This window comes from Macaca nemestrina, chromosome 20 (genome assembly GCF_043159975.1).
Source record: "Macaca nemestrina isolate mMacNem1 chromosome 20, mMacNem.hap1, whole genome shotgun sequence".
Classification (NCBI taxonomy): Eukaryota; Metazoa; Chordata; class Mammalia; order Primates; family Cercopithecidae; genus Macaca; species Macaca nemestrina.
Genome location: NC_092144.1, coordinates 68,241,931 through 68,266,221, shown reverse-complemented (window position 1 = coordinate 68,266,221; position 24,291 = coordinate 68,241,931). Strand labels below are relative to the sequence as shown.

Genomic DNA, 24,291 nt, shown 5'->3' with positions numbered 1-24,291 from the left:
AAAAAAACAAAACAAGAAATTCTCAATCCCAGTCTTTTACATACCCCTGGATCTTTCCTTCATGGAGAATACCCCAGCAACCTTGGTACTATTAACTCTGCAATGTTTGGGAACCTCCTTAGTCCTGTGAGGAATGCAGGAAGATACATCACATTGAAATTGGTGGGATACTAAAAGTCTGGAATTACACCCAGAAACCAAAGGAAAGCTCACAGTAGACCATCACCACTGGAGGGAAAACATATAAAGCAGCACTGGTGCCCACCTAAAGACAGAGATGTCTGACACTCTAAGATTGGACCCCAAAGAGAGATCCCCTGGGGGATCCAACTCCAGACCTCAACCTCTCCAAAGGGGACACCCTAGGCTGAGGTTCTGAGGAATAGTACTACACCCTCCTTAGGATTTTCTCTCTTACAGACAGTAATAGGAAGCACTCTATTCCATCTATTCCATCTGACTCCCTGCTTGGCTGCATCCTTAACAACTGGAATAAATTTGACCTGGATAATCTAAGGAGGAAACACTTGATATTCTTGCAATACTGTTTGGCCCCAACATTGTTTGGAATCTGGTGTTTGCTGTTGAATGGGAAAGTGAGATGGAATTGCATGTATCCAGGCGTTTGTGCGGCTGTGGTTTTTTTTTTTTTTTTTTTTTTTTTTTTGAGACGGAGTCTCACTCTGTCGCCCAGGCTGGAGTGCAGTGGCCGGATCTCAGCTCACTGCAAGCTCCGCCTCCCGGGCTTACACCATTCTCCTGCCTCAGTCTCCCGAGTAGCTGGGACTACAGGCGCCCGCCACCTCGCCCGGCTAGTTTGTTTTTGTATTTTTTAGTAGAGACGGGGTTTCACCATGTTAGCCAGGATGGTCTCGATCTCCTGACCTCGTGATCCACCCGTTTCGGCCTCCCAAAGTGCTGGGATTACAGGCTTGAGCCACCGTGCCCGGCCGGGTTCTATAGAATACGAAAATTAGCTGGGCGTGGTAGTACGTGCCTATAGTCCCAGCTACTCGGGAGGCTGAGGCAGGAAAATCGCTTGAACCCGGGGGGCAGAAGTTGCATTGAGCTGAGATCACACCACTGTACTCTAGCCTGGTGACAGAGTGAGACTCTGTCTGAAAAAAAAGAAAAAAAAAAAACATGCCTCAAGATAGGTTTGTTGATTGTAACAGACGTACAATACAAATGCAAGCTGTTAACAGCAGGAGAAACTGCATGTGTGTGTGTAGGACAGCAGACATGGGAACTCTGTACTTTCTCCTCAACTTACCTACAAACCTAAAACTGCTCTAAAAAATAAAGTCTATTAGCCTGGTCAACATGGTGAAACCCTACCTCCATTAAAAATACAAAAATTAATGGCCGGGCACAGTGGTTCACGCCTGTAATCCCAGCACTTTGGGAGGCTGAGGTGGGTAGATCACCCAAGGTTGGGAGATCAAGACCAGCCTGACCTACATGGAGAAACCCCGTCTCTAATAAAAATACAAAATTAGGGCTGAGCACAGTGGCTCACACCTGTAATCCCAGCACTTTGGGAGGTCGAGGCGGGCAGATCACGAGGTCAGGAGATCGAGATCATCCTGGCTAACATGGTGAAACCCTGTCTCTACTAAAAGTGCAAAAAATTAGCCAGGTGTGGTGGCGGGCGCCTATAGTCCCAGGTACTCGGGAGGTTGAGGCAGGAAAATGCCATGAACCCGGGAGGCGGAGCTTGCAGTGAGCCAAGATTGCGCCACTGCACTCCAGCCTGGGTGACAGAGCGAGACTCCGTCTAAAAAAAAAACAAGCAAAAACAACAACAACAACAAAAAAAAACAAAATTAGCCAGGCGTGGTGGTGCATGCCTCTAATCCCAGCTACTTGGGAGGCTGAGGCAGGAGAATCACTTGAACCTGGGAGGTGGAGGTTGTAGTGAGCCAAGACTGTGCCATTGCACTCCAGCCTGGGCAACAAAAGCGAAACTCTGTCTTAAAAAACAAAAACAAAAAAATTAGCCAGGTGTGGCGGTGTGCACCTATAGTCCAAGCTACTAGGGAGGCTGATACATGAGAATTGCTTGAGCCAGGGAAGTGGGGGCTATAGTGAGCCAAGATAGCGCCACTGCACTTCAGCCTGGGCAACAGAGTGAAACCCTATCTCAAAAAATAATAATAAAATACATTAATTAAAAACAAAACAAATCAAGTAAAGAGGCCTAAATGGTTGGGATGATGAACTGTTCTGGAACTGATTATGGTGAGGGTTCCACACTCAGGGAAGACACTGGAAGCCATGAACTGCACACTTAGAATGGGTGAAGTCCTTTGAATGGGGGAACTGCTGCAGAGAGCACCCAAGGAAGCTCCCTCCAAACAAGCCTCCCTCCTTGGCCCCTGGGGCCCTGCAGAGAGCTCTCTGTCCAAGTTTGTTAACTGTGAGTTGCTCACCACAGGGTCTGCTCTTACCTCGGGGGGCCACCTGCTCTGCCCTGCACAGGTCCTCTTCTTGCTCCAGCTGAGAGATCACATCAGATTTGGAAAGGAAAAGCCCTGGTCAAAGAGGGAAAAAGGACTTGCTCCTCTGCTTGGAAACCAAGAACCATGTCCTGGGTCCAAACTTCAGCCCCTAGTGCCATCCCGAGGAAACTCCCCACTGCTGGGACTACAAGTCCTGTTCCAGAGCTAGAGTGAGGGGCAACCCCTGGGACCTGCACCTGAAAGGGACCTGCTTCCAGTATCTTCCAGCCCATTCTGGAACACACTTCAGAACTTGGTACAGCTTTGAGTCCTGGGGGTAGAACCTCCTTCCATGGGCACAGCCCCTTACCCAGGGAGACAATATGCTCCCAGGTCTCCAGTGTCACCTCTCGGTACAGTGTCCTCTGGGCCAGGTCCAGCTGTTCCCACTCCTCCTGTGTGAATGCCATAGCCACGTCCTCGAAGCACACAGATGCCTGAAACAGGGCATTTGTTACTGCTCAGAGACCCCAGGTCCTCATGCCCTCATGGAGGTACCTGCTAAGGCCTAAATGTTGATGTCCCCCACTAAAATTCATACACTGGAACCTAATACCCAGTGAGATAGTGTTAAGAGGTGGGGTCTTTACAAGGCCATTAATGTCCTCATAAAAGAGGTTTGAGGGGCGCCTGTGTTCACCTCCTACCATATGAGGACACATAAAAGGTGCCATCTATGAGACAGCAGGCCCCAACCAGACCAACTCTGTTGACACACTGATCTTGGACTTACCAGCTTCCAGAACTGTGAGCAGTAAATTCTGTTGTTTGTAAATTACTCATTCTAAGGTATCTTATTATAGCAACCCAAATGGACCGGGACAGCTCCATGTATGTGGTCTGTACCGTTCCTTTTCTGGGCATCTCACCTCTTGCCAGTCACAGCAGTGGTCCTGATTTCTGGACTGGAAATGACAGGAACTCCACTAGGAGATCCTCACCCACTGCCTCTCTACAAAATCACAGATTCGAAATGAGGTAAGAAAGACGCTCTAAATCAGGAGTGGGAAAACTACAGCCTGTAGGACAAATCAGGGCTGTGGTGTGTTTTCAACAGGCTAATGCTATAGAATGAACTGTTCCCCAAATTCACATGTTGAACCCTAACCCCCAAAGTGACTGTTTAAGAAGGTGATTGGCCAGGCACGGTAGCTCACTCCTATAATCCCAGCACTTTGGGAGGCCGAGGCGGGCAGATCACGAGGTCAGGAGTTCGAGACCAGCCTGGCCAACATGGTGAAACCCCATCTCTACAAAAAATTAGCTGGGTGTGGTGGTGGGCACCTGTAATCCCAGCTACTTGGGAGGCTGAGGCAGGAGAATTGCTTGAACCCAGAAGGTGGAGTTGCAGTGAGCCGAGACTGCGCCACTGCACTGCAGCCTGTGCAACAGAACAAGACTCTGTCTCAAAAAACAAACAAACAAACAAACAAACAAAAACCAAAAGAAGGTGATTAAGATTAAGTGAGGTCATAAGGGTGGGACCCTAATCCAATAGGACTGGAGTCCTTATAAGAAAAGGAAGAGGCTGGGCATGGTGGCTCATGCCTGTGATCCCAGCACTTTGGGAGGCTGAGGCTGAAGCATCTCTTGAGTCCAGGAGTTTGAGATCAGCCTGAGCAACATGGCACAACCCTGTCCTCACTAAATATATAATAAATTCGCCAAGAATGCTAATGCATGCCTGTAGTCCCAGCTATTGGAGAGGCTGAGGTGGGAGGATCGCTTGAGCCCAGGAGTTCAAGGCTGCTGTGAGCCAACATCGCGCTGCTGCCCTCCAGCCTGGGCAATAGGAGATACTACATCAAAAAATAAAATAAGAAGAGGAAAAGACGGCCGGGCGCGGTGGCTCAAGCCTGTAATCCCAGCACTTTGGGAGGCCGAGACGGGTGGATCACGAGGTCAGGAGATCGAGACCATCCTGGCTAACACGGTGAAACCCCGTCTCTACTAAAAAATACAGAAAACTAGCCGGGCGAGGTGGCGGCGCCTGTAGTCCCAACTACTCGGGAGGCTGAGGCAGGAGAATGGCGTGAACCTGGGAGGCGGAGCTTGCAGTGAGCTGAGATCCGGCCACTGCACTCCAGCCTGGGCAGCAGAGTGAGACTCCGTCTCAAAAAAAATAAATAAAATAAGAAGAGGAAAAGACACCAGAGCACATGTGTGCTCTCTTTCTCTCTCCTCACTACATAAGGACATAGTGGGACAATGGCTGTCTGCAAGCCAGGAAGAGAGGGCCCTCACCATTTACAGGGGACCCTGTAGGTAGGTAACTACAGTGCTTTAAGGGGACACTCCCCCAGCCAGGGGTGTCCATGAGGGTTGAGGGCCCAGTGTGGCTGTCGGGGTGTAGGGCTCAGCCTCATCCATCCTCAAGGGCCTGAGGAGCACCCACAAGCAAAATGTCGGAAGCACAGACCTGGCCTGGTGGAACAGGCATGGGAGACTTGTGCTGGGTCTAGTCCAGGGAGCTCTAGGCTCATCCATGCTGGTGACAGGTGCCGCACTTTACTGCAGGGAACTGGAGCGTTTCACTGGAGCACTGGCCAGCACTGGAGCACTCCTGTGTGACAGCCTGCAGGGGCGGGTGCTATTCCTGGACCCATTTTACATCTGTGGAGACCAAGGCACTGAGAGCAAAGACCCCCACTCACCTGGGGCGGAACCAGCTTAGAACGTGCTTCCATTTCCTCCCTGCACCTGAAGAGGCTGCTGTGTGGAAGGCAGAGGTCCTCAAGAGACAAGTCTGGAGTGGAAAACAAGCAGAGATTCAGCCCCTCGGCTCCCACACACCTCCAGAGCCCACACCCACCCTAGAGAACGACGGGCTGGCCAGCGACAAGCGGGGCTTCCCAGGTGCGGGAATGGGCCTCACGCCTGGGTACAGACCTGGGCTACCTCAGGCTCAGGGGACGTGCCCAGTCACATGCTGGGTGTCTCAGCTGTGAGCCCAGACACGCAGCAGCCCCCTCAACAGTCAAGGGCAAGGAGGGGCATTTTTCCTATCATTTCATGACTAAGGAAGGGAGATGGAGGCCAGGTGTCTAAGTAATTGTGCATTTAGCATATCACAATGTATCATAAGCTGTTTTCAGAAATGATGACGATGGGGGCGTGGGGACAAGGAGGATGTGACACTCCCCAGCAGGGCGGCGCAGGGAACTTCCCTCGGCTCTGGGAGGGGGTGTTGTCCAGGGATGCCCTCCCTTGGTCTCAGCTGGAAGTGCCAGGATGCTGCCTACTGCCAGGGCACGCCTGTCACCCTCTCCTGAACTCAGTCACCAAACCCTTCCTACCTTCTGCTTGTCTAACCCCCTTGCAGCAGTCACATCACTGTCCTACTGAGAGTTCGGCAAAAAGCCTCCTGAGTGGCACCAAACCCTTCCACACCTCTGACTCCCATCACCACATCGGCACTGAAGCACACCCTCTGCAGGCTCCAACAGGTTACTCGAGACCACTGAACATTCCAGAAACGCATCCGGTATCTCTGCCTTTGCTCATATGACTACGCTCGCTCGACCTGATGGTGCCTTTCGTTTGTACAATGCTTTCTAGTTCATGAAGAACCTTGAACTCTGACCCCAAAGGCCAGCGTGGTGGCTTATGCCAGGAATCCCAACACTTTGGAAGGCTGAAGCAGGCAGGCTGCTTGAGTCCAAGAGCTTAAGACCAGCCTAGGCAACAAAATGAGACCTCCTCTCTATAAAAACATTAGCCAGGCCGGGCGCGGTGGCTCACGCCTGTAATCCCAGCACTTTGGGAGGCCGAGGCAGGCGGATTACAAGGTCAGGAGATGGAGACCATCCTGGCGAACACGGTGAAACCCCGTTTCTACTAAAAATACAAAAAATTAGCCAGGCATGGTGGCGGGTGCCTGTAGTCCCAGCTACTTGGGAGGCTAAGGCAGGAGAATGGTGTGAACCCAGGAGGCGGAGGTTGCAGTGAGCCAAGATCACGCCACTGCACTCTAGCCTGGGCGATAGAGCCAGACTTTGTCTCAAAAAAAAAAAAAAAACACGTTAGCCAGCCGGGCACAGTGGTTCACATCTGTAATCCCAGCACTTTGGGAGGCTGAGGTGGGCAGATACAAGGTCAGGAGTTCAAGGCCAGCCTGGCCAAGATGGTGAAACCCTATCTCTACTAAAAATACAAAAATTAGCTTGGCATGGTGGCCTATGCCTGTAATCCCATCTACTCGGAAGGCTGAGTTGTAGTGAGCCGAGACTGCGCCACTCCACTCCAGCCTGGGCGACAGAGTGAGACATTGTCTCAAAAAAAAAAACAAAACAAAAACACAAAACGTTAGCTGGGCATGGTCTGTGGTCCCAGCTACTGGTGGGGGTAAGGGCTGAGATGAGAGGATTGCAGGAGGCCTAGAGGTCAAGGTTGCAGTGAGCTGAGATCACACCACTGGACTCCAGCCTGGGCAACAGAGCAAGACCCTGTCTCAAAAAAAAAAAAAAAAAAAAAGGCGAAACAACTCCCATTTGGGCTAGAAGAGCAGATAAAGGCAGCCATTGCAGATGCTGAACACTTATCATTCTTCCGGTTTGAATGCTGGCATTTTTCTTGCTCCATATTCTCAGAAAAAAAATTTCCCTGGAATATCAAGTATCCAGCCATGCATTGCGGAAATCTCGCTTTCTCTGTGCCATATTTTTTTTGGCAGTTTTCACCTTTCCTTTCAAAAGCTTGGGAAACTTCTTCCACCAGCATCATCTCCTGCAGATGTTGGGGTGCTGGTCCCTGCTCTGGCCAGGAACACAGAGCCGAAGCATGGGCCACCTCACAGGAGCCTCAACACTCGCAGTTGCTGGGACGTCACCCCAGTGATGCTCTCATTTCCCAAGCAATCTCTTCAGAGAACTCTCCTGCTCTCACACACTCCTGGTGCCTGAGGCCTCCTTTCCTACGCTGAATTCTGCAGGGATACTCTCCCCTCTAGGCATGACTTCGTGGCAAGTCCTAATCTCTCTTCCGAACAGACACATAACATTCTTCAGGCAAACCAAGCACTCAAGTCCTCCAAGAACAAGTGGAAAGAGAGAGCTAGAAGTGAACAGCAAATTCAGTGCTGAAACAGAAGACAAAGACAATGCAATGCAAAGAACTGCATGTGACCTCAGTGCCAGGGGAGGACAGACAAGGCACCAACACACACAAAAGAAATGGAATGTAGGCGGGGCGCAGTGGCTCACGCCTGTAATCCCAGCACTTTCAGAGGCCGAGGCAGGCGGATCACGAAGTCAGGAGATCAAGACCATCCTAGCTAACATGGCAAAACCCCGTCTCTACTAAAAAATACAAAAAAATTAGCCGGCATGGTGGCGGGCGCCTGTAGTCCCAGGTACTCAGAAGGCTGAGAAAGGAGAATAGCATAAACCCGGGAGGTGGAGCTTGCAGTGAGCTGAGATTACGCCACAGCACTCCAGCCTGGGTGACAGAGTGAGACTCTGTCTCAAAACAACAAAAAGAAAAGAAAAGAAATGGAATGTGAATGATTAGAATTGCTATTAGATGACAAGTTTGGGGAGGAGGCATTCACACCCTACCAAAAAAGGTTTAAAATATAACATAAGCTATGACAAAAGGTTCAACTTGCAAGACTTAGAATTGGTGTATGTACACATTTATCTGACTCCCAACATTAAACTTACTCAAAAGAACAGAGTGGGCCAGGCACAGTGGCTCACGCCTGTAATCCCAACACTTTGGGAGGCCAAGGCGGGAGCATCGTTTGAGCCCAGGAGTTCGAGAATCGCCTGGGCAACACAGGGAGACCCTATCTCTACAAATATATATACATATATATTTTTTTTAATTGGCCGGGCATGGTGGTGCATGCGTGTGGTCCCAGGTTCTTGTGAGGCTGAGGCAGGATGATTGCTTGAGCCCCGGAGGTTGAGGTTGCAGTGAGTAGTGATCGTGCCACCACACTCCAGCCTCAGTTAGAGTGAGACCCTGTCTCAAACAACAAAAAGAAAGGAAAAGAGAAAGACGAGAAGGAGAAAGAGAAGGAGAAAAAGAAAAAGACGACCCCTACCCCAAAAAGGTAAATGCTAAACCCATCATTCCCTGATGCTGAAATGGTCACACTGCCACATCACACACACATTACAGGGAGTGTGCAGGGCTGGTTTAGCAAGCCTGGGTCGTCCACACCCTGCACTTTTCTTTTTTCTTTTTTTTTTTTTTGAGAAGGAGTTTCACTCTGTCACCCAGGCTGGAGTGCGGTGGCACGATCTCAGCTCACTTCAACCTCCACCTCCCAGGTTCATGGGATTCTCCTGCCTCAGCTTCCTGAGTAGCTGGGATTGCAGGCGCGCATCAAAATGCCCAGCTAATGTTTGTATTTTTTAAGTAGAGGTGGGGTTTCAGGATGTTGACCAGGCTGGTCTCAAACTCCTGACCTCAAGTGATCCACCCAGCTCGGCCTCCCAAAGTGCTGGGATTACAGGCGTGAGCTACCACGCCTGGCCGACACCCTGCACATTCTTAAGAAAGGTCTGTGCTGTGCACAGTGGCTCATGCCTGTAATCCCAGCACTTTGGGAGGCCAAGGTGGGCAGATCACGAGGTCAGGAGATCGAGACCATCCTGGCTAACATGAGGAAACCCCATCTCTCCTAAAAACATAATTAGCCGGGCATGGTGGCGGGTGCCTGTAGTCTCAGCGACTCAGGAAGCTGAGGCAGGAGAATGGCATGAACCCAGGAGGCGGAGCTTGTAGTGAGCAGAGATCCAGTCACTGCACTCCAGCCTGGGCGACAGAGTGAGACTCTGTCTCAAAAAAGAAAAAGAAAGGTCTGATCCTTGACTGGCTGCTGGCGGGTAACTTCTGAGCCCTTGGGCTATCCTGCCTGATAAAATGTCTTTGCCTGCCAGGGGCACTGGGCCATGGTGTATTAGGGGGATCTCTGGAGGGCCTGCGTAGCCAAAGTAATTTATATGGGTTCCATGCCTACATAACAGATCCCTCAATGAAAAAAACCTAAGCACCAAGGCTTGGGTGAGCTTCCTGGTCCACATGGTCATTGGAGAATTAAGCACTGTCTACGCAACTTCACTGAGCGCTGAATGAGCTGAACGCTGGTCCTGGTCTCTCCCGGACTCCAGCTTATATGCCTTTGCCCACCGTAATTTTTTTTTTTTTTTTTTTTTTTTGAGACAGAGTCTTGCTCTGTCACCCAGGCTGGAGTGCAGTGGCGTGATCTTGGGTCCCTGCAACCTCAATCTCCTGGGTTCAAGCGATTCTCCTTTCTCAGCCTCCCAAGTGCGTGCCACCACATCTGGCTAGTTTTTGTATTTTTAGTAAAGACGGGGTTTCACCATGTTGGCCAGGCTGGTCTCGAACTCCTGACCTTGGGCGATCCGCCCACCCCGGCCTCCTAAAGTGCTGGGATTATAGGCATGAGCCACCATGCCCGGCCTTGTAATTTTAATCTGTAGCCTTTCAATGTACTAAACTGTAACTGTGAATATAAGAGCTTTTCAGAGTTCTATGAGTCCTTCTGGTCAACCTGTGAATGGTCTCAAGGACCCGTACACAGTGAACGCCAGGCTTACTTAATAAGAAACAGGCCTTCAGGAATTTCGAGAAAGGTGGGCCATTTCTTCACAGCAGTCGTCCTCAACTGGGGGCAGTTTTGCCTTCAGGGAACATTTGGCCACGTTTGAAGACAGTTTCGGGAGTTTGGTGGGAGTGGAGTGGGGAGGAGGTGCAGAAGGGGACAGCTACTGGCTACCGTCTGGTGGGCAGAGGGTAGGAAGGTGTAAAACATTCTACAGCTCACGGGGCAGCCCTAGAGGATGATCTGGCCCCAAAGGCTGACTGTGCTGAGCTGAGAAACTGCTTTACAGGGAGGAAGAACCTTGTGGGCAAGGCTGTGTCAGGCACAGGACTCTTCAGCCTGAGGCCAACCTCACACACCAGCAGATGTGAAGAAACCCTGCAGCGCAGAGCGCCCAGCCCTGTTTAGTTTCACCACCTTCTCTTCCTGAACACGAAGAAAAACTCAGAGGCCAGTCAGTCAGGACACAGTAACAGCAAACGCTGAACACTCTGCCTCCCCTGACAAGGAGAAGAAACTCACCCTGACACCACCAAACCTGCATCCTGTGTCCCCTCCCTGTTCTCCCTGTCCCTCTGCATGCTGATCAGGGCTTTGCAATTTTTTTTTTTTTAACCGTGACTGTAGTGAGTTGAATGATGGCCACATCCTAATCCCTACAACCTGTGAATACGTGACCCTACATGGAAAGAAGAGACCCACATTGAAGATCTTTAGATGGGGAGACTGTTGGGGGTAAGCCTGGTGTCACCACAATGATCGCTACAGCGAGGGAGGTGGGAGGACCAGAGACAGAGGAGGAGAAGTGACAACAATGGGAGGCTCCTGAGCCAGAAACCCACACCCCCTCTGTACTGAGCACATCGCAGACCCTCAGAGTTTAATGTTTGAGTATTTACGACTTTTCCAAATTTCACCCTCACATCAGCCCTATAATGGCCACTCTTGCTTTCACACATGCCTGCCTTTCTGCATGTGTATGTTTAGGTTAAATATTCAAAAGCAGAATTGCCAGGCAGCTCCCAGAATGCTGCACACAGGTACACATGCAAAGGGAAGAACTGCTCCTTGAGCTATCCTAACGCAGTAAGAGAGGAAAAGCAGCAGTGTCACCATCAACAATGATGAACTCTGGGCTCGCTCCAAGTGCCAGGCTCCAGGCCAGGGATGTAAGTGGGACCCAGACCCAGCAAGGGCACAACCCCAGCCTGTGAGGCCTTTTCCCAGGTAGCAGGGAGGCCACATGAGCAAACAGGCAAGAATAATGAAGTGCAGTCAGCATTGGATTAAGGAAAGACTATAGTGCTATGGCCACAGGATGAGGTTAAGGGAGGGGAGGCACTCCAATGCACAGGCAGAGGCTGAGGCAGACTGGAAACCTCACCCCAGAGATTGGGAAGACCCTGGCACATCCCATGACCTGAGCATAGAGAAAGGCAAGGGCCGCAGCTAGAGAAAGTCCCATACAAGTTTAGAATTCTATCTCAGAGAGAGAGAAGGCATTGCTGGGCTTATGTAGATGTTGGCAGGCTGGAGAATATCCACTGCGGGGAGTAAAGGTGCAATAAGGAGAAGTGGCTATCACCAAAGGCCTGGACTCAAGGGACAGCAAAATGGAGAGAAGTGGGCAGATTCATTCTCTACATTGGAAGTATAATCAGTTATGCAATAGAATTGGGAGTGAAGGCTCAATAATGACATCTCTTTTTCTAGATTCAAGAACTTGGGAAAGTTTCCATCTTTTCCCAGAGTGAACAAGGAGGGGGAGGAATCAAGACATGTTAAGGCTGGACACAATTTCCAAGTGGGAATGTTACACAGGCAGTTACATTTGCCAGCCTGAAGCCCAGAGAAGAAACTGGGTCACCACAATAAAGATATTTAAGTCCACGAGACTCAGCAGCACTTAAACTAAACAGGAACAATCGAGTTACAGAGAGGGAACAGGACCCAGGACCAAGGGAACTCAATGATTTACAGATCTAATAAAGGAGGGGCCTTGTGTACACAGAAGAAAATCTGGGCCTTTTAATTTTCTGTGGGCTGAATATATTACAGACAGAAGTGTGTAGATAAATCTATAAATTATCTACTTTGACACCATACTTAAAATAATTTATTATACTCTATTTTGTCTGCCTGATCAAATTCTAAGATAAGTGTTTTAGTTTCTCATATAGTCCTTCTCATATTTCCTTTAAGTACACAATTTTTGTTTTATATCTATGCTATGGTGTCTGGCCCATAAACATTCAAGATTAATGTATCTTCTTCCTATAGCCTTTTATCACTAAAGAGATGATAAGGCCAGGCCTTAATCCTGTAATCATGCCTGTAATCCCAGGACTTTTGGAGGCTGATGTGGTTTGGTTGTGTCCCCACCTAAATCTTTTTATATTGTAGCTCCCATAATTCCCACGTGTCATGTTATAGGAGGGACCCAGGTAACTGAGTCATGGGGGCAGGTCTTTTCCTTGCTGTTCTTGTGACAGTCTCACAAGATCTGATGCTTCTATAAAGAAGAGTTCCCCTGCACACACCCTCTTGCCTGCTGCCACGTAAGGTGTGACTTTGCTTCTCCTTTGCCTTCTGCCATGATTGTGAGACCTCCCCAGCTATGTGAAACTGTGAGTCAATTAAACCTCTTTCCTTTATAAATTACCCAGTCTTGGGTATGTCTTTTTTTTTGAGATGGAGTCTCGCTCTGTTGCTCAGGCTGGAGTGCAGTGACGCGATCTCAACTCACATCAAGCCTGCAAGCTCTGCCTCCTGGGTTCACGCCATTCTCCTGCCTCAGCCTCCCAAGTAGCTGGGACTACAGGTGCCTGCCACCACGCCCGGCTAATTTTTTGTATTTTTTTTTTTTAATAGAGACAGGGTTTCACCATGTTAGCCAGGATGGTCTCAATCTCCTGACCTTGTGATCCACCCACCTCTGCCTCCCAAAGTGCTGGGATTACAGGCATGAGCCACCACGCCTGGCCCGGGTATGTCTTTATTAGCAGCATGAGAACAGACTATTACAGAGGTCAAAGCAGGAAGACTGCTTGAGCCTAGGAGTTGGAGACTAGCTTGGACAACAAAGTGAGACCGAATCTCTACAAAAAAATCAAAAACTTAGCTGGGTGTAGTGGCATACACTTGTAGTCCCAACTACTGAGAAGGCTGAGGTGGGAGGCTCACTTAAGCCGGGAGCTCAAGGCTGCAGTGAGCTGTGATAGCATCACTGCACTCAAGCCTGGGTGACAGAGTGAGACCCTGTTTCAAAAAAAAAAAAAAAAAAAAGAAAAAAAAGATAAAAGTGTCCTAATCCTGTTGAACTAAAGGTCTACCTTATCTGATATTATCTTGCCACCCATTTCCTTATTTGTTTTCACTGATGGATCTATTCTCATCCTACCACCTATTTGTCAAAGCCTGGATCATCTGACTCTTCTAAGTAGCACGTATCTTTAACTTTTTATTTTCAATTCAAAGTGTCTACTAAAACAAGAGTTCTACCTATCACATTTACTGTGAAAACTAGTCGTATTTCTGCCATTACATATTATGTTTTCTATTACTTTTCAAGTTCAAGACCAGCCTGGACAACATGGTGAAACCCTGTCTATACTAAAACAATAAAAAAATTAGCTGGGTGTGGTGGCGCACATCTGTGGTCCCAGTAACTTGGGAGGCTGAGGCACAAGAATCGCTTGAACCCATGAGGCAGAGGCTGCAGCGAGCTGAGGTCATGCCACGATTCCAGCCTGGGTGACAGAGCGAGATCCTGTCTCTAAAAAAAAAAAAAAAAAAACCAGGACTATTTTTTCAACTTGACAAAATATTTAAGCTTCTTTAATGAAAATAACGATCTATGAGAAAAAGAGGTGACAGTCACAAACAGTTCACAATAAAATAAACTGCACGGCTGAAAAATACAAAAAGGTGCTCTGTATTAAAGACATATAATCCCAGCACTTTGTGAGGCCAAGGCAGGAGGCTCTCTTGAGGTCAGAAGTTCGAGACAAGTCTGGGCAACATGTGAGACTCCGTCTATAAAAAAAAAATAATAATGAAGACATGAATCAAAACATGCTGGGGCCTATGATCTCAGCCTCCTTCCCTAGAAAATGCCCCAGGCCTTCCTACCTTTCAGAATCCACTGACCACTCAGGCTGTACTTCCTACATGACAGGCACTGTACCCTGTTCTCTGCCTGAATTCATGCATTTGATCTTCCTTGTAACCCCACAAAGACAATTATCAGCATTTACCCTGTTTTCTGAAAGAGGAAACCAAGGCAGAAAGAACTTGAGTAAAACTTAACTGAGGCCTTGTGGCTGGGGAGTGAGAAGTGGGGAGCTCCACAGCTCATGACCCTAAGCACACTACCACTCAGGCTCCCAGCCTCCCCATCCGGTATACCCCGGCCCAGCCCAGCCCAGCCCAATGCCCCTGTTCTTTTTCTTAGCATCCTTGGCTTGAGGTCCATCTCTTGGCCTCTCTGACCTGTTTGTTCTGTGTAATCTGCCCATGCCCTTGACTGCCCTCTCTGCCCAACCCTGCTAGTTTCTGAGTCCTGGGTGGTATAGGAGTTCAGGAACACCAGTATCTGCTCAGTCACCATCCCCTTACAGCTGCAAGCTCATGCTCTCACTCCCTACTTCAGCCCCCTTCCACCACTGTCCTCTCTTTGCAGACAAATCAGCCTTTTAATTCACTCCAAGGGATGACTCTGGACTCTTTCAACTTCCTGGCACACAAACTCCTGCAAGCCTGCACTCATTAGTAGCTCCCTTCAAATTCTGAGGTCAGATGTCTTCTCTCTGGTCAAGATGAATCCATAGCCCAGTGCCCCACCCCCTCTCAGCTGAGGCCTGAACAGAGTGACCAACACTTTGTTTTCCCCTCCTTATCTTGCCCATTCCTGCTCTGCTCTCTCATTCCTGAACACACACACAAACACAAATGTAGACCACACCCAAGAGGTCTGCCCAATATCCTGTGTGATACTATCCTGTCCTGATGCTCCTGGCCTTCCCTGGGGAATCTCTCACTGCCTGTGTCCATCTCTGCTCTCTAACCCTGTCCTTCCTTGTCTGGAGGCATCCAAGGGCAAGGGCTGAGAACACTCACTTTGCAACCTGCTTTCAAAGTACTGCCTCCATTACCTGCTGCTGTAGGACTCTGAACGGGCCTCTTTAACCTCTCCAGGCCTCAGTTTCCTCATCTGTAGACATCTGGAAAGACAGCAAGCCCTGCCTTGTGAGGATGCTGAAAGAACTGAGTTGCATTTACAGAGCTTAACATTGTGCTGACCTGCAAAAGGGGCACAACAGATGTATTCATAGTGATTATACTTGGACATAAAATTCTCCTTCTTTCCTCATACTAGACCTGTGTGGGGGCTGAACTGGCAGAAGTCCCTCCGGCTGCAGGGCTAGGGAAGGAGTTGCTTTCTCTTTCCTTTTCCAGTTTTCTCCTTCCCTGCTTGTGGGGTGATGTTTCCAATCTGCTCCAGGTTACCTGTCCAGCCCAAACGTCCTGGACTTCCTGCCGCTGCCATTTCCTCCTCCACATTCAGTCATGTCACCCACATGCTCCTCAACTCCCATGCAGAGACTGACCAGGAATTCCACAACTTGCCTGCACTGTGACTTCTATCCTGGCTCCACGCTGGAAACAGAAACACAGTCTTCCTCCACTCCTTCCTGTCTTTTGGCATCCCTCCTTAAACGGAGTCATTTCCACAATCAGATGTTTCCCTACTCCCTTAGACTCTGAAATCCAACCCCATGCCTTCCTCATTAGCACTGCCTTGTATGGTCCCCATCAAATATCACCCAACACAAATGCAACCCCGATCCCTCACTTACAGGCGTTACATACACATCCCATCCTGTTCACCTCTGTAGTCTCTCACTGGGGTGCACCAGCAGCGCTTAACCACTGCAGGCCCCCAACACCCCAGTTACCCCTGCCCTGCCAGGACTGGCCTTAATCTTCTCTTCACTTGAAAAATACACACGTTCTCTTCAAGGTTCAAGCTTCACGTACCATTGGAAGAAAATGTGTCCACGTCTGGAGCTGGGATGACCTCTGGGGTCCAATAGGCGCCACCTGGTGCCGCTGTACCAGGAGGCTCTTGGCTGCCACCTGTGGATAAGCCGCAGAAGATGAGCTAAGGGAGACAAAAGGAGCCAGGAGAGGCCCACTGGGTCGGCAGCCCCAGAGCTCCATACTCCGGCCTGAATCTCCAGCCCCTGCAGCCCTCGACCCAGGCCCCTTCTGTCGGGAGGGCCCACCCAGTCCTACCCCCTGCCCGGACCTGCGAGGGGGCCCGGCCTTATCAGTTCCCTCCCAGCTCTGTAGCAAGAAAGCCTCCCAACAAGCTCAGACCCAGCCGGGCGCTGCGGCAGGGAAAATCTGACTGGACTGGCCTTCCCTGTCCCTGAGGCCGGAGAGATCCCGATCCCATCAGGCCCCTGCCCTTGCCCGGCCTCGCCGCATGAGGGACTCCCGCAGGCCCTGCTCGTTTCTCCGGCACGCCCAGGTCACTTGGGGCGGCTCTGGCCTGGTCCTGCGCTCCGGCCGCACCTGGCTAACAGTGAAACCTCCGCGCCAACCTTGAGGGGGCCAGACTCACCTGCACGCACCGGGCAATGGCGCTGCTTCCGGTGGCCGGCGGACGTGCCTGCGCTCCGCGCGACGAACAACTCCCAGAATTCCGCGCCGCGGCCGTTGCTCCCGCGGGTGTATTCGTTGCCGGCGGGAGCTTGCGGTCCCGCGGCGGCGAGACGAGCTTTTTCCTGTGTTCGCGACTAGCATTGTGGCTTAGGGAGTTGCTTCCCGCGGCTCTGCTCCTTGGCGCGCCTGTGCCCTCCACCTTGAACGGGCCACGCTGGTTCTCATCCAGCAACCGAAGCCGAGACTGTGGAGGCGGCGCCCGGCGTCCAGGGCGGGACTAGCGCCTGATGGGACTCGGCGCTGTCATCTCCTCAGGGGCCTTCCCGGCGCCTTGGCCTGCTGGGGTGAGAGACGAATACTGCGCCATGAGAACGGTCCGAGGCCGTTAACCGGGAGCCCAGGGGCAAGGGAGCCCGCCACCGTCTGCGCCTGTGGCAGGGACTCGGGGACAGCCTGGGCGTGGGGTCGCGTCCTAGTGACAGAACAAGCCCCGGGTGTGCCCACTTGGAGCATTCCGTGTGGAAGCTGGAAGCACGCTAACTGGAGGCGGCGATTCGTCCTAGGTGATTGCTCAGTCGAGCCTATTTGGCTTTCTGTGGTAGCTCCTAAGTGGGACAGGGAAAAAAAATAGGGAGGCTGGCAGTTAGTGACCAAGTTCTGTTTCGTACCTATTGCTGCAGAAGTTGTGGGTCAGAGTTCTGTTATTATAAATGGTCTCACGTTCAGTCTCAGTGCGTTGTGGGCCTCAGTGTCTGAGACCCACCACCTGCTGACCCGTCCTGGCTCTTCAATGAGGGAGACCACAGGAAACTTTCCTACGAATGCCAGATAGGCGGGAACCACTGTGGCTCAGGCATCCTCAGCTCCTGGACTGTGTTTTTGTGTCTGGGGTGCATCTGTGACTAACCTTCCTTGGCTTGACTGTCTTGTGCCTGACCTTGTCAATAGCTTTACCCAACAGTCGTCACCTTTTTACTTGCTTATTTTCATACCTGGCTAGCACGACCCCGCAATTTTTAGATTCTTCCAGGAAATCTAGAATCTGACTCCCTAAGGGGGGATCTTGATGGATTCTAAGCTAATCGGAATGGACTCAAGCCTCTTGCTGTGTGAATTAGGCAAGGGTATTCTGGCCAAGGAGAAATAAGGCTGCTAGGGGTTTCCTGGGAAGGTTCCCTCAGTCTTTTTTGTGTGTGTGAGACGGAGTCTCCCTCTGTCCCCCAGGCTGGAGTGCAGTGGTGCGATCTCAGCTCACTGCAGGCTCCGCTTTCCGGGTTCACACCTTTCTCCTGCCTCAGCCTCCTGAGTAGCTGGGACTACAGGCGCCCGCCACCACGCCCGGTTAATTTTTTGTATTTTTAGTAGAGACGGGATTTCATCCCGTTAGCCAGGATGATCTCGATCTCCTGACCTTGTGATCCGCTGAGGCAGGAGAATGGCATGAACCTGGGAGGCGGAGCTTGCAGTGAGCTGAGATCACACCACTGCATTCCAGCCCAGGCTACAAAGGGAGACTCTGTCTCAAAAAAAAAAAAAAAAAAAAAGAAAATTTCAAACATACAAAAGTAGAGAGAATAGTGTAATGAAACCCCATGTTTCACCCATGCATCAATCACCCTCAACTAGTTTCATTGACTGTCAGCATTCTGCCTTTTACTCTATCCCTGCCTGCTCCCAGTTCCCAGGGTTATTTTGAAGCAAATCCTAGACACATCATTTCATCCATAAATACTTAAGAATTTAAGAATGTATGTCTAGGGCCAGGCGCTGTGGCTCACGCCTGTAATCCCAACACTTTGGGAGGCTGGGGCGGGTGGGTCACGAGGTCAGGAGATCAAGATCATCCTGTCTAACAGAAACCCTGTCTCCATTAAAAATACAAAAATTAGCCGGGCGTGGTGGCGGGCATCTGTAGTCCCAGCTACTCGGGAGGCTAAGGGAGGAGAATGGTGTGAACCTGGGAGGTGGAGCTTGCAGTGAGCCAAGACACTCCAGCCTGGGTGACAGAGCGAGACTCTGTCTCAAAAAAAAAAAAAAAAAAAGAATATCTCTAAAAGACAATGCTTTTTTCTAGAGTGGGCAAATCCAAAGACACAAAGTGTTGTCAGGGCCTAGGGAAGATTGAGGAGAAATTCCAGTCAATGGGAATTTGAGAAACTGGCTTCTTTCTGGGGTAATGAAAATGTTCTAAAATTTATTGTAGTGATGGTTGTAAAACTGTGAGTATATTAAACCATGTACATTTTAAGTGGGTGAATGGTATGTGAATTACATCTCAAGCTGTTTAAAAATCAACACCAAGACCTATTAGAAAAAAAAAAGATATAATGGGAAAAAAGAATGACTTTTTTTTTTTTTTTTTAGACAAAGTCTCACTGTGTTGCCCAGGCTGGAGTGCAGTTGCCAGGCACGATCTTGGCTCACTTCAACCTCTGCCTTCCGGGTTCAGGCAATTCTTCTGCCTCAGCCTCCTGAGTAGCTGGGATTACAGGCACGCACCACCATGCTTGGTTAATTTTTGTATTTTTAGTAGAGACGGGATTTCGCCATATTGGTCAGGCTGGTCTTGAACTCCTGACCTTGTGATCCGCCCACCTTGGCCTCCCAAAGTGCTGGGATTACAGGCATGAGCCACCACACCCGGCAAAAGAATGATTTTTTAAAATAACTACACAATCATTAATTCACCTATAATGTTAGGAATAGTTTCTTAATATTATAAAATATTCAGTGTTTAAGTTACCCCATTTGTGTCTTTTTTTATATTTTACTTATTCAAATTAGGATATGAACAAAGTTCATACCTTGCCATTTGGTTAATATGTACTGACGTCTCATGTGGATGTCGTCCACATGTGATTTTTCATTTTATTTCCATTTATTTGTGTTTTGTTTTGTTTTGTTTTGTTTTGAGACGGAGTCTTGCCCTATCACCCAGGCTGGAGTGCAATGGCGCAATCTCGGTTCACTGCAACCTCCGCCTCCCTGGTCAAGCGATTCCCCTACCCCAGCCTCCCAAGTAGCTGGGATTACAGGCTTGGGCCACTGCACCCAGCCTCAGGAGGCTGGAGCAGGAGAATCGCTTGACCAGGGAGGCGGAGGTTGCAGTGAGCCAAGATCGCACCTGGACTCCAGTCTGGGTGATAGGGTGAGACTCCATCTCAAAACAGAAGTATGAACTTTGTTCATATCCTAATTCAAATAAGTAAAATATAAAAAAGACACAAATGGGGTAATTTAAACACTGAATATGGATTCAGCCATATGTGGATTTTTAACATATTGAATGTGTTTTAATTCATTTCAGTGAATAACTTAATTCTCCACTTGACCCAACCTTGGTCAAGAGGAGCTCCTTCAAGCTTGCTCCTATGTCCTTGTGACATGACCCCAGTACTCTTTGATAGCTTCTTTGCTTTCTGGTATGGGCATTCTGCAAATGTCCTGCTTCAGCCCTGGAATCTGTTATTTCCCTGAGGAGCCTGGTTCTTTTTAGTGGGAAATGTGTTTCAGAGACCACAATCTGTGTACTAGAATGACTCATTATTACTAGCGTAGCCATTATAGACTTCTTCAATGTAAAATTACTTTTTAAGAAAAAATGTATTTTGGATTTATCCTGATATTTCTAATGAGATTTAGGATTACAGTGATTTAATATTTTTCTTTTTTTTTGAGACGGAGTTTCACTCTTGTTGCCCAGGCTGGAGTGCAATGGTGCGATCTCGGCTCACTGCAACCTCTGCCTCCCAGGTTCAAGTGATTCCCCTGCCTCAGCCTCCTAAGTAACTAGGACTACAAGCCCGCGTCACCACGCCCAGCTAATTTTTTGTATTTTAGTAGAGTTGGAGTTTCACCATTTTGGCCAGGATGGTCTCAATCTCCTGACCTCATTATCCTCCTGCCTTGGCCTCCCAAAGTGTCTGCATTACAGGTGTGAGCCACCACGCAGGGCTGCAAACATACTTTAATATGGCAAAACAATCACATACATCATGCATTTTTCACTTTGTAGCATGTTTATGTCTTGCAGAATCTGCCGTGGTCTCACGTGGAAAAATGTTTAATAAGAACTTCAATATTACATTTCTGTCTACTGTTTCCATGTCTGTATCAATAATGCAGTCGTTTGAGGAACAACTTTCTCCACATCAGTGTTTATATTATTCATTTTTAGGCTTGGTGCTTAAGCTTAGTGATTGCCTTTTGTAGGATTGTGTCGTAAGAGCAAAGAATGACCATATATTGTTACATTAAAAATGTTACCTTTGGCCGGGCACGGTGGCTTATGCCTGTTAATTCCAGCAATTTGAGAGGCTGAGGCAGGTGAATCACCTGAGGTCAGGAGTTCAAGACCAGCCTGGCCAACATGGCAAAACCCTGTCTCTACTAAAAATACAAAAACTAGCCAGGTGTGGTGGCGGGCACCTGTAATCCCAGCTACTCAGGAGGCTGAAACAGGAGAATGGCTTGAGCCTAGGAGGTGGAGGTTGCAGTGAGCTGAGATGGTGCCACTGCACTCCTCCAGCCTGCCTCTGTACTCCTCCAGCCTGCCTCTGTCTCAAAAAAAAAAAAAAAAAAAAAAAAAAAAAAAAGTTACTTTTACCTTGATGTCCAAATAAAGGGGAAGAAAATATTTTTAATGTTATGGCTGGGCACAATGCCTCACACCTGTAACCCCAGCACTTTGGGAGGCTGAGGTTGGAGAATCACTTGAGACCAAGAGGTTGAGGCTGCAGGGAGTGATGATCCTGCCACTACACTCTAGCCTGGATGACAGAGCGAAACCCTGTCTCAATTTAAAAAGTTCATTCGCCAGGTGTGGTCACTCACGCCTGTAATCCCAGCACTTTGGGAGGCCGAGGCAGGCGGATCACAAGGTCAGGAGATCGAGACCATCCTGGCTAACATGGTGAAACCCCGTCTCTACTAAAAATACAAAAAATTAACCGGACGTGGTGGCGGGCACCTGTAGTCCCAGCTACTCAGGAGGCTGAGGCAGGAGAATGGTGTGAACCTGGGAAGCGGAGCTTGCAGTGAGCCGAGATCCTGCCACTGCACTCCAGCCTGGGCAACAGAGCAAGACTCCATCTCAAAAATAAAATAAAATAAAAAGTTAATTAACAGTTTGATTCAAGAATGAGTTATCTGGTGCCTGACATGACTAGAATGCTGCCTGGAAGGACTTTCTGCACTGATTATATGTATACACTTTCTCTCTATTATGAATTATCTGGTGTTCCATAGGTCAGATAGTCTCCTGAAGGCTTTTTCACATTTAGACATTCATGTTGGTTTTTGACTATATGAATTTTTTGATGCACACACAAGAAGGTAAGAATTCTGTCTGAAAGTTTTTCCACATTGACTACATTTATAGGCTTCTCTCCAGAATGAGTTCTTTGCTGTTCAGTAAGGTGAGAATTCTTGCCGCAGGATTTTCCACACTGGTGACATTCATGAGGTTTCTCTCTAGTGTGAAATCTCTGATGCCAAATAAGTAATCAGCTACAGCTGATTTGTCACACTCAGGACACTCCCAGTTTCTCTGCGGTATGATTTATCTGATGAGCAACAAGTGAGAACTGTAATTGAAGCATTTCCAACACTGATTACAGTCATGACGCTTCTCTCCAGTATGAGTTATTTTATGTGCAACAAACCCAGAGCTGTATAGAAAGATTTGCTACCTTGACTACATTCATAAGGCTTCTCTCCATTACACTTTCCTTGATGCAAATTAAAATCAAGGATGTCACTGAAAGATTTCTCACATTGATTACAATGGAATTGTTTTTCTTCAGTGTGAGTTTTCTATTGCCCAATTAGATAAGATCTCCTGCTGAAAGCTCTCTGATGTTCCTGATGTTCCCAGAGTCTCCAGTATGAGTTATGCAATGTCTAACAAGGTGGGAGCACCAGGCTGAAAAACTTTCCACATTGATTACATTAATAAATTTTCTATCTAATAAGTTGTGATGTGCAAGTAGGTGACAGTTCCATCAAAACGATTTACCATGTTGAATACATCCATGGGGTTTCTGTCCAGGAGGAGTCCTCCCCCTTTGAGAAAGACAAGAGCTGTAAAAGAAGTTTTTCTCACATTTATTATAATCATATGAATTATTTTATCTTTTTTTTTTTTTTTTGAGGCGGCGGAGTCCCGCTGTGTCGCCCAGCCTGCAGTGCAGTGGCACGATCACAGCTCACTGCAAGCTCTGCCTCCAGGGTTCATGCCATTCTCCCACCTCAGCCTCCTCAGCCTCCAGAGTAGATGGGAAAACAGACACCTGCCACCACGCCTGGCTAATTTTGTTTTTGTATTTTTAGTAGAGACGGAGTTTCACCCTGTTAGCCAGGATAGTCTTAATCTCCTGACCTCGTGATCCGCCCACCTCGGCCTCCCAAAGTGCTTAGATTACAGGCGTGAGCCACCACGCCCGGCCAAATTATTTTATCTTTTAAGACTCTCTGGTATACAGTTAGGGATATACTGGGGGTTGTTTTTTGTTTTTTCATTTTGGCCAATAGATCTAGTGTTGTTAAAGTTGTCTGTATTTACTATAGTTATAAAATTTTCCTCCTGTATGACTTTTCTTGTGAATATTAAAGGGTAAAACATGGCAGAAATAAAGATTATTGTTGGCATGCTTGTACAGTTTATCTTTTGTTTGCTTTCTTATTAGTTGATTAAGGTGAAACTCTGACAGAAAGTTGGTGCACACTCATTTCTGCACAATTTTTCACTTCCATACTTTTTTTTTTTTTTGAGACGGAGTCTCGTTCTGTTGCCCAGGCTGGAGTGCAGTGGTGTGATCTCAGCTCACTGCAACCTCTGCCTCCCAGGTTCAAGCGATTCTCATGCCGCAGCCTCCTGAGTAGCTGGGATTACGGGCGTGTGCTACCACGCCCAGCTAATTTTTGTACTTTTAGTAGAGACAGGGTTTCACTATGTTGATCAGGCTGGTCTCGAACCTCTGACCTCGTGATCCGCCCGCCTCGGCCTCCCAAAGTGCTGGGATTACAGGCATGAGTCACTGTGCCTGGCCATAATTTTTCTAATGATTATTGAAATAAACTTTTCAAACTTTTATTCTGTGAGCCAGGTTTATGGAAATATAATATGAATTATCTGGAGTGGAAAAAAGTTGGAACTCAGGAAATAACAGAAAATTCAAACAGAAGATGACATAGACTCCCATCCTGAAATCAAATCTATGTTTTGATTTTTGGATGATTCTATTTCATTTTTGCCCAAGTGCATGCTCACTTTTACATGTCTAGAAAAACTTCATACATTGTGGCTGAGCTCGGTGGCTCACGCCTGTAATCCCAGCATTTTGGGAGGCTGAAGTGGCCAGATCGCAAGGTCAGGAGTTCAAGACCAGCCTGACCAACGTAGTAAAACCCTGTCTCTACTAAAAATAAAAGAATTAGCCAGGCATGGTGGTGGATGCCTGTAATCCCAGCTACTCAGGAGGCTGAGGCAGGAGAATTACTTGAATCCGAGAGGCAGAGGTTGCAGTGAGCCAAGATCATGCCATTGTA

At 48.5% G+C, this 24,291-nt stretch overlaps 1 protein-coding gene across 7 annotated transcripts in view; it reads right to left on the bottom strand.

Moving 5' to 3' along the window:
- LOC105488056 (zinc finger protein 544) overlaps positions 1-17,243 on the bottom strand; it is a 33,819-nt gene extending 16,576 nt beyond the window's left edge. For 2 of the 7 annotated variants that reach the window (XM_071088121.1, XM_024794812.2), the window contains exons 1-6: positions 16,703-16,841; positions 16,114-16,212; positions 15,193-15,296; positions 5,156-5,247; positions 2,812-2,938; positions 2,451-2,534 (exon numbers count right to left, since the gene is read on the bottom strand). In XM_071088121.1, the coding sequence (XP_070944222.1) occupies positions 2,451-2,534; positions 2,812-2,938; positions 5,156-5,188 (244 nt within the window). In that variant the 5' untranslated portion in view covers positions 5,189-5,247; positions 15,193-15,296; positions 16,114-16,212; positions 16,703-16,841. Of the gene's footprint in view, positions 1-2,450; positions 2,535-2,811; positions 2,939-5,155; positions 5,248-15,192; positions 15,297-16,113; positions 16,213-16,702 lie in introns of all 7 variants that reach the window. The other 5 variants (XM_071088120.1, XM_024794811.2, XM_071088118.1 and 2 more) reach the window with 4 other exon arrangements.
- Between the last annotated feature and the right edge of the window lie 7,048 nt (positions 17,244-24,291).